Source organism: Lagopus leucura, unplaced genomic scaffold, assembly GCF_019238085.1.
Source record: "Lagopus leucura isolate 7727_CA_CO unplaced genomic scaffold, USGS_WTPT01 Super-Scaffold_100037, whole genome shotgun sequence".
NCBI classification, from domain to species: Eukaryota; Metazoa; Chordata; class Aves; order Galliformes; family Phasianidae; genus Lagopus; species Lagopus leucura.
In genome coordinates, this window is record NW_024962286.1 from 4,432,429 (window position 1) to 4,442,490 (window position 10,062).

Here is a 10,062-nt window from a genome sequence, read left to right on the forward strand (position 1 = left end):
GTGCTGTGTGTCACATAGTTCTTACTTTCAAAATTCCTGAATGACTGAGCAGCAGGTTGGAAGTTTTCAAGTCCCGGTGAAGAATCCAGTTGTCATGAAGATGCTTGACTCCTCGTAGTAACTGGATCATCAAGGTTTTCACTTCACCTGAAGTGATTAAAAAAAAAGCCAAATACATTTAAAGTAAGAAATCTGCCTTCAGCTGTTGTTATTTCTAATTAGAGAACAAGGACGGAATTGGGGGGGAAAGAATGAGATGTCAAGTGAAAAAAACACTAAAGAGTACAGTGTAAAAATGTGTCACAGAACAAAAACAGATCCAAAGAGCTGCCAGCATAGTAAAATGAATCTGGATAGCTGGAATGCACCCAAATAACGCTCAGAAATTAATGCTTCTCAACATAGGAACTGGCCAAAAATAAAACGCAGTGTTCACAGGGAAAACTCCCCTCTCCATTTCACATCTGAACCTCAGTGTCACCCTGAGCATGCCAGCTGGATTCATCAGCCTATCATCACTGTACGTACCAGCACTGCCAGCTGACCTTCCTCTCTTAACCTCTATCAGTAGAATCAAATTGGACAGTGAGAAAGCAGTAGTCTCCCTTCCAAAGAACACTCAGAGGACATTCCAAGGCAATGCACGTCATCATACAAGCTAGTCCACTGATGTCAGTGCAGCCCAAAGGGAATGGGGTCTTTCTAGGTCAGTTTTCCATTTCAGACAAGCAGGGGAGACTGTGGCAAACAGTACCTGGTAGAAATGGTTGCTTCATTGTTTCCATCAGACTCTTGAGATCATGTTCTACGTAGTTCATAACAATATAGATTTTATCCATATTACTACCTACAACGATTTCCTAAAACACAAAAACAAGTCATCAAAACACAGCTTATTTTTGCAAAACATCCAGTTTTTAGAGTAGAGACAAACACCGCCTATTTATTTTATGGGTGGTATACTAACAAGCTCTGCTAGGAATGCTGATGTTTTTACAAGGCATTTTAAAAGCCAAGAGGCAACATTTCAGGAACAAAAATCTTTGGAAATGGAAGGTTGCTGGTCTTACTCTGACAGTGACGATATTTAGGTGCTGTGCTTTCAGAATAGTATTTATTTCTCTGAGAGAAGTAATGGGGAAGCCTTCCTTTTCCTTCTCCATCTTCAGTCGCTTCAGAGCCACGATTTCATCTGCAAGGAAAAGAGAATTTTTAGCCCATCACACAGCTAATAAAATACATGCCAAGAGGTCTCCCAGTGTACTCCTACTATTTTAATGTATCTGAATGAAAACCATTACTTGAGACATCAGCAGAATCAGTCTGCCTTAACAGAGTGAAAACCAAAGCAGACCAAAAAAATATTGCCAAGTTTAAGGAAAGATAAGAAAACCCACAGTAACAATTCAAAAACTGCATCAGGGGTTTTAGTGTATCCTAACATAACTCACCTGGAAAGACACTACAAATAAAGCTTATTTGACACTGATTTCCTCCCCGGAGTCTGGGAGATGGGATGGAAATGTCTCACACACAGTTCACCTTTCCTTAAAGACCCAACTGAAACCCCAAGTGCTACTCAAAGCGTTACCCAAGCCACTTATTTCAATGCATCTGCTTCTGCATGTTACTGTAATGGCCATGTCAGCCTCAGGGCGGGCCTCAAGGAAGATGCAGAAGAGAAAAAGGAGCTGATGGCAGTTATCCAGTAAGTGAGTGATGTCAGAAAAACCACCCCAGAGGAGATCAAAAGGTCACGTAATTCTAAAACAAACAGAAACAGAGAGAACCAGAATTTAACCCCACTGCCAACATCACAGCTTGTCAGCTGGACCTGAGAATTACCACTGTTACTGTCCAAGTCTGCTCTGGAACACAGTTCTTGTCACAGGCTCTCTTCACCATCTGCCACCTCTATTTAAAATTGCAGATATTTAATTTACTGTGCCTCCGCTCCCTGTCGCAGCGACCAGCCTGCTGGACAGTAACATATCACCAGTGATGGCAACACCGGGGGGGAAACTGAGGTCCCAGACAAAGGAACAGATTGTACCTCACATTATTTTTTTCCAAGGGACCAGGAAAGCTGCATTACTGTCACCATTTCTGCTACAGCATCCAACCAAGTATTTCTTCCACTTGAGCATGGACGAGAAACCCGGTGTTGGCTCCTGCACTCCTTCTAGGAAATGCAGTCACTTCCACAAGACACGTATCATTACAGACCAGATAAAAATATGAATCCACTTGTGTATATGAAATTTCTTCCACAGCAACGCAGTGCTGCATGCCCTCATGGCACACAAACACTACTTCTATGAATTCTCTCACCAGTGGCTGTGCTTAGAGGGGCACCTAGTGGCACACACTTCAAACCAACCGACGTTAGCTGCAGCAAAGCACAAACCAGAAATAATTGCCTAATGGACCAGCAACTGAAATCAAGTTAAGCAGTTCTACAGTGTCATGACCAATACAGAAATTAATTCTGAACTCAAACAGCTGCGAGCAAAACGCTTATGTCAAAATCCATATCCTATTAAAAAGCAGACATTATTCCTGAAAAGGAACAAAGCATTTTAGAGATTTTGTCCATTAATGTGAGATGCAGAACCACAAATTGCATACAACTGCAGATCTGAACCTATACACGTGACAAAAGCAGAAACTGGCTAGAAGAAAAATTATTTCAGCTTTCCCCTTTGTTAAGGCAGAAGGCTGATACAGAACAGACATCAGTTTTGTGCTTAAAATGCAACCTGTGTGACGAGAACCCCAAGCTGTACTTCTCACTCTACCCCAGACCTCCTTCTGCATTTCCTGTGAAGTTACTAAGACGTTTGTTGGAATTTGTAAAGCAACAGAATAGTCTGCAGAAGTGCACAACACACCAGATGCCACATGCATGCACGCCACCTGAACATGACTGCTTCCACACAGCAAAATAATTAGGGCAGTACTGCAGAGGGCTGATTCTGCTGTTTCCAGAACATGCAAATAAGGTAAGTTTTCCAAATCACAGCTTCCAAAATTCAACCAATCCCCATGAGCAACAATAGCTGTCACAGTAACACAGATCCTCAGCGAGACGTTTCTAGATGCCATTTAGGACATAATACTTATTTAATGCCATGCAGATAATACGAACCAGTCTTTTTGTCTTTTGCTCTGTACACCACGCCGTATGTTCCCTCTTCGATCCTGTTCAAACACTGAAACTCCTCCACACTGCGACACCCCTGAGAAAACAGAGTGAGAACATTCACTCCTCAACATCTGCAGGAGCACTGCAATCATTTGTTTAACAAGACTTAAGAAAAACCTACTTCACAGGTTTAGTTACCACTAACCAAGAGAAGTACATATTTCACACACAAGTGTGAGCAATAATGAGTCAACAAGACACATTCAGCCCATCAACTCACGCATAAATGCTACTGCAAACACGTTTCCCATTTTAATGAAACCCATTTGCAGGGAACACTTCCAAGCATCCTTCAAGTGATCCCCTACCTGAAGGGCAGGAAGATATTTAGGAAGCTCCTGTTTCAGTTCAATAGGGGAAGAAGCAGGTGAGTCAGGAACGTAGTCTCCTTCCGTCATGGCGTTGGACTGAGGGCTGCCCTCCCCCACCTCCTCTTCCTCAACCTCACTGCCTGCTGAGTCGCGATCAAACCTCGACTCTGTAACTTTAAAAGTCAGAATCAGACATGGAAAGAGGGAGTCCTTTGGAACAGAGTTAAGTTCAGCACTGGACAAATAGGGAAGTGAGAAACTTATCGCTATGAGATAGAAGACATGCAACTTGAAGACCAATGAAAAGAAGCCTGATTTCTCCTCTTGGTGGAGATGATAACCCCAGGTTACTGTCAGGCACACACAATTTTCAGATGAACACAGCATGTCAGAAAAATAAGTCTTTACACTAAGAGAATAAAAAAAGAAGGGACCTAGTAAGCCTCATTAGACTGGGATCTCATTCCTACATACAGACCCTGGAACAGAGTTCTGATTCTGACATAACAGCTCTAAGCTGTGAAATGCACGGTGCCTCGCAACCATGGCAAAACTGCACCAACAAATCGATTTTAAACAGATTTAAAATACTTTCAGAACTAGATCTGACTGAAAAACAGAGTCAATTGATATATTCAGTATTTGCATTGTACCAACTGGGATGTGGTTTCCATTCTCTCGTTCTTCCTCTTCACTCATTTCTTCTTCGCTCACCTCTTCTGCAAGACAGAATCAAGTTCAGCTGAATCAACTCAACCCTTCTGTAGTTCCTTGCAATGCAGACCACTATCCACTTTCCTCATTCATCATACCTTCTGCACCACTGTCCAGTTCAGTGACATCACATCTGCTGTTTCGTTTGGAAAACAAAAGCTTCTTCAAACTCAACAGCACCAGTTGGGAGACCACTGAATGTTTTGTGCTTGGCCATTCTGCTTCATTTTAAAGAAATACACCCAGCCAGAGCAGCCTGTTGTGACTTTTCCTTTACTAAATAATTGTAAGAATGGCTCTGAGAATTTTTAACTAACCCTTTTTTAGAAGTATGGTTTGTTCAAATATTTGTAACAAGCGTGATAAAAAAGTCTGGTATTTGCAACTGAAACTATTCAAAATAGCAGAGATATTTGTATTTCACCACCCCCACGCAGAGTGCTCTCTACAGAGTACTTGTTACTGTGCAACACAGGAATATTTAAACTGTTAGTGTTACACTACTTATGAAGACAAACATGGCTTTCAGTTTTCTAATCCGGCGTCTTAGACAAATAATTGGTATTACCTCTATATAAAAGGATAGAATATGACTTGTACTTGTTTTTTTCTTTATAGTTATCTTGACCTGTGAGGTCTCAGCCTATCCTAGACTAGGAGAAAAGGAAAACATTCAAATAAAACAACACAGAATGAGAAATAAAGTAAAGCCAGAAGACCCCACCGGCCCACGCTGGGACCTGTGTTCTGTTATTCACCTGCTGACTGCTCTGACACCTCCTCAGAATTGCTCCCTGTTTCCTCCTCCTCCTCCTCCTCTTCTTCTCCCTCTTCCTCAGATCCTTCACTGCTCGACTCTTCTTCCTCTTCTTCTGAGCCTGACCCAGACTCCGCTGAGGAACAGTAACACATGGAACGAGATCAATGAGAACTGCTATCTAATAACAGTGTTTCCTCAACAGTCATCTGTACAATCTGCTAACTGCATTGAATTACCTGATGAAGACTCAGCTGAGCTTGTTTTTCTCTCACTGTCACTGATGTCTTGCAAGTCTGAAAGAGGGTCTCTTTCCTCTGGTTTTTCTTCTTTCACTGTTGAGACCATAAGAATCAAAACCAAGGTGCCAACTGAATTTCATTTTTATTTTTAAGCCTGAATGCCCAGATATCTACATTCTCTAGCTATTAAATAGGTGCTGAATGTTCATATACATATATATACTCTGAGCAACCATACCATTTCACAGTGTGCTCAAAAGCCAAACAGTTTCCCTGAACTGCAGTGGTACCAGATCAACAGCCAAACATGTGCAATGCTGGCTTTTTAATTTAAAACATGACACGTGCCCACACCTCTCTGCAAGAAATGTATTAAAAAAGACAAGTGTAACATGGTAACAAACATGACCACAACACAGAGTCCCACTAATGTACACTCACACAGCGCTTGCAATCAGTGTTTTTACTGCAGTCCATCATTGTGAAACAGCATGTGCAAATAAATGTGGATTGATCAGACCATAAGGCCAAAGGATCACTGCCTGCCTCTGCCTGGAATCTCAGCTGATTGCACTGCGCATTACAACAATTTTCACAGCTACACGCTTTAACAAAGCAGACACAGAGCTTTTCTTCTTTAACCAATGACATTTTTATGCCAATTGTGCAGGCTTTCCACCACAGCTGGGACCTTCTCTGTACAGAAAGGACCATTTTCTATCTTAGAAAACAAAACTCACTAATTGGAACACTGCCTTAAGCACTGCTCTTCTTCTACAGTACAGCAATTAGTGACACTTAAACTAGATAGTTCCCTGTAAGGTGGCCCTTAAGGTAACTTATTTCCTAAGAACAAATCCAACTGGAGTTAGTACAAACAATCCCTCTTCAATCTGCAAAGAAATAAAAGCAGCAATTGCTTTAGTAACAGTGCATGTGCCACCCTTCTCAACAATTCCAGAATTATGCCACCACAGCTGAAGCAGACAACACTTCCAGTATGATTCCAGGGATGTAAATGTTTAATACTAAAAATTAAACTCTACCCCAGAACAGCTGCTAGCCCCCAGGCAAAGACACTGAGGTGGCAAATGCTACCTGGTTTCCTGCTATCTGCTTGCTCAGGCTTGTCTCTCTGCTGTCGTAATGGGCTGCGACTCCAGGGTCTCATTTTCACTTTGTCTCCATATTCTTCCCTCACTGTTCTATGGTGTGCAGAAACTAGTGAAAACAAAACCAAAACAAAAATCGTTAAATGTCCCTGCCCTAATCAGAATACTTCAGTCTACCACAACCACCTGCTCTGCATATTTTTTCCTTTTTCCTTACAGAACAAATGGTAATGGGGAGGGGCGAAAGCAGAACCTAACTGCGTCTAGGAGAGCAAAGGACTGTGATTTCCCTCATAGCAGTGCTATGTGGGTTTGGACCAAACAGAGGAAGGTGCTGCCATACTTAGCAAGCAGATGCAAGATGCCCCCTGTGCTACACACAGCACACAACCCAAACCTACAGTGTTAAGGCAAGAGAGAAGTGGACAAACCAGGGAGATGCACGAAGAAGTAAAAACAGCTAAGGGTTAGAAGAAGCTGACAGAACATTCAGAGCAATAAAGAGCTAAAACAGAAGGCTAGATTAATTGAGACCAAAACCAGTGTAAATATCAAGCACAAAAAGGAGCAGTTCAGCATAACTAGAACTAGAAAGAACAGCAACAAGTACAATGACTTCTGCTACCCTCGAGCAATCTTTGTAATTGAGCACAGATGCTGGGTCTGATTTTTACCTCTGACAGCCAGGACAAACAGAAGTCCTTTAAACAACAATGATCTGAACCCAGATGGCAAGAGATCGGCCTTGTCCACAGCTGGAGGACTCACACCATCTATCCCCATCCCCATGCCACTTATTTCCCAGAACTTTACTACGCTTATGTTGAGACTTCAGTCTCTACCAGACTGGCTTAGACTCAGCCAAGGAGTGCAACTGCATTCATGACACGCATACACACACAAAGACTACAGCGATGACACAGATCTTGTTTCTGAAGGAAGCCAGGCAAACAAAGACTTACCGACCAGCCCAAAAGCCAGCACACTCCCAGCATCCGACGTTGTTTTATTTCCCTGTGTAGAACTTCTCAGATTTCTTTCCCAGATAGACATCCCACCCGATTTTATTATTTTTATAAGTTCTGGCACTGACCTAAGTGAAAAAGCTTTCTCTACCCCCAATTCCACCACCGTGGCAGACGGCAAATCCAAACATCTTTTAGACACCAATAATCACCTTCTCTTCTGGCTTCCCGCTCCTTACGCCTTTCTTCAGCTCTCCTTTCACGCTCTTTTTGCTCCCTTTGTTCTTTCTGCTGCTCTCTGATTTTTCTCTCTCGTTCTCTCTCAAGTTGCTCCAGGCGATCTCTAGAAAATAATTGATTATTTTTTGTTAAGCTGCAGTTCAGTACAAACTTAACTTACGAAGTAGAAGAGAACTGTTTTTCTGTAGCCGAGTACAGGGCAATTCAATTTCGTTGCAGAGAACAATGTACCTCTCCCTCCTGGAATGCTCCCTCGCCATTTCTCTCCGTTTCTGCCTTTCCCACTCACGTCGGGCCTTATCCTGCTCTTCTCTATGCCTCTTCCTACGCTCGTGCTCCCGTTCTTTCTCCTTCACTCTGGCATGTTTCCCTGAACAGGCAAAAATGAATTCTGGAGAGTTACCATTCAAAATATTTTGCACTCCTATTTTCAAAAAAGTAGAAAGGACAACACCTATGACAGCATATTCCTATGCTCTCTGTTCTTTCCTTGATGGAAACATCCTGATCTGAAAGGGCATTAAATAAGTAATTGTAAGAGCTCAAACACTTGTGTTAAATCAGAAAGAAGATTGCAAGTAACAGGAAGACAAAGCGGATGTTTCTAAACTTTGTGCTCTCTTAGTTACATGGAAATGGTATTTGTTCTTTTCCATTTAGCTACAAATACCACAGCTCGTCTCCCTGACTCTGTGAGGCTGCAGTGAAGCATCACAGAGTTGCAAGAGTAAAAGCAAACTCTGTGTCCCTGTCCCAGAGTGGCTGCTGTCCTCTCAAGCACAGACGTGCATCTATCGCTCTTAAAGGGGCACTGGACACAATTAAAGAGAAAAAAAAAAAAGAAAGCAAATTTCACTTATTTTATCATATCCATCTGATATGTTTTCTCTGGTCTGCAATTCTTATTCCCTCTCCATGGAGTGCCCATTCAGTGCACCCTTGAGAAGTGTGAACAAGGTGTAACACCACCTTCTGCTGAATGACTGCGGTGTCTCCGTTTCTCTTTCCTCTTCTCATCTTTTCTATGGTGGGTTTTTTCTTTCCGTGACATTTGCTGTGGTGGTTTTATAGCCAAGGAATCATCTTCTTCTCCTCTACAATAAAGACACAAACTGATAAGCTCAGGGAGGTTAAATGCACCGGCCTCTTCTCCCAGGCAACAAACAGGACCCAAGGAAATGGCCGCAAGTTGAACTAGAGGAGGTTTAGGTTAGACATAAGGAAGAATTTTTTCTCTCTGAGTGGTCAGGCGCTGGAATGGCTGCACAGGGAGGTGGAGGAGTCACCATCCCTGGCAGTGTTCAAGAGGAGCCTGGATGAGGAGCTGCAAGATGTGGTTTAGTGCTTGTGGTAGCTGTGCTGATGGGAGGATGGTTTTGCACTAGACGATCTGACAGGTTGCTTCCAACCTTGTGATTCTATGATTTAACAGACTGAACACTACTTTCTCTTTTATCCCTTTTGAAAAAAAAAAAAAAACAACCCAACACTCATTTTCCTATTTTCCACAATACCCCTGAACTAAAGCATTAAGGCTATGCTACAAACATCACCGAGTCGTGGTTTAGCAGTACCTTAACCAAAACATCATGTTACTGTGCAGTGGCCAAAATGGGCTCCGAATGCACTGTTATGCCTGAACCAAGAGCCTCCTGGCACTTGGCACAGCTAGGAGGGAACCTCAAACACCTCAGAAAGTTCTGCTTTCCCCTGTAGTGCTTCAGAGCACTCAGCTCAGGGTTTTTAGCCCCCAGGTGCACTCAGGGAGCATCGCACCGCAGGCAGTACCTGTCCTCCATGGAGTCCTCCCTGCGGTACGGTGAATTGCGGATCGTGATCTCCATGCGGTGATCTCTCAGCTCCCCCTCTTCAAGAGAATCCCGCTTTGAATCCCTATCATCCGACTGGGACAGGAACACACAAAGGGCAGGTAAACCAAACCACGCTCGTTCAGGCACGGCAGCACTGAGCAGCGCCGCCCCAGTCGGGCACTCACGTTTTTCATGCGCTTTATCTCTGCTTTCTCCTCTTGCTCCTTCCTTCGTTTCTTTTCCTGAAGGATTTCATCCAAGGTTTTCACTTTCCAAGAATCCTTTTCATCACCCATTGGAGTTCCAAAAACCATTAAAAAAAAAAAAAAAATATATAAAGAAGGGCTGGGAAAAAAAAAAAAAAAGAAAGGAAAAAAAAAAGAAAAGAAAAAGAAAAAAAAAGAACGAGACGTTACGGAAACGCGGCGCTTCCTGCTTTAATCAACGCGCCGCACCAACTCCTTCCCCGCACACGGATCGCACACGGATCCCCCCGCAGCGCCCCGTCCGGCCCCGCCTCAACCCGACGCCCGCGGCCCCGCACCGCCGCCCGGCCCCGGCCCCGGCCTCCCCCCGCCCCGCGCCGCGCCCCGCCGGCCCGCTCACCGCCGCCGCGACCGGACACCGACGGGCAGCGCCGCACAAAGCGTCACTTCCGCCGCCGGCTGATGACGTCACGCGCACAGCGCGGCGGTGCGGAGCCGT

At 43.8% G+C, this 10,062-nt stretch overlaps 1 protein-coding gene across 8 annotated transcripts in view; it reads right to left on the minus strand.

Moving 5' to 3' along the window:
- CDK11A (cyclin dependent kinase 11A) overlaps positions 1–10,010 on the minus strand; it is a 21,999-nt gene extending 11,989 nt beyond the window's left edge. For 6 of the 8 annotated variants that reach the window (XR_006181132.1, XR_006181131.1, XM_042883146.1 and 3 more), the window contains exons 1-14: positions 9,543–9,682; positions 9,335–9,450; positions 8,516–8,640; positions 7,778–7,916; positions 7,519–7,649; positions 6,328–6,450; positions 5,227–5,322; positions 4,989–5,123; positions 4,170–4,235; positions 3,514–3,689; positions 3,149–3,239; positions 1,071–1,192; positions 755–860; positions 26–147 (exon numbers count right to left, since the gene is read on the minus strand). Coding sequence is in view for 6 of the 8 variants with exons in the window: in XM_042883146.1 (XP_042739080.1) it covers positions 26–147; positions 755–860; positions 1,071–1,192; positions 3,149–3,239; positions 3,514–3,689; positions 4,170–4,235; positions 4,989–5,123; positions 5,227–5,322; positions 6,328–6,450; positions 7,519–7,649; positions 7,778–7,916; positions 8,516–8,640; positions 9,335–9,450; positions 9,543–9,671 (1,677 nt within the window). In the remaining 2 variants the exon portion in view is untranslated. Of the gene's footprint in view, positions 1–25; positions 148–754; positions 861–1,070; positions 1,193–3,148; positions 3,240–3,513; positions 3,690–4,169; positions 4,236–4,988; positions 5,124–5,226; positions 5,323–6,327; positions 6,451–7,518; positions 7,650–7,777; positions 7,917–8,515; positions 8,641–9,334; positions 9,451–9,542; positions 9,683–9,963 lie in introns of those variants that run through there. The other 2 variants (XM_042883148.1, XM_042883147.1) reach the window with 2 other exon arrangements.
- Between the last annotated feature and the right edge of the window lie 52 nt (positions 10,011–10,062).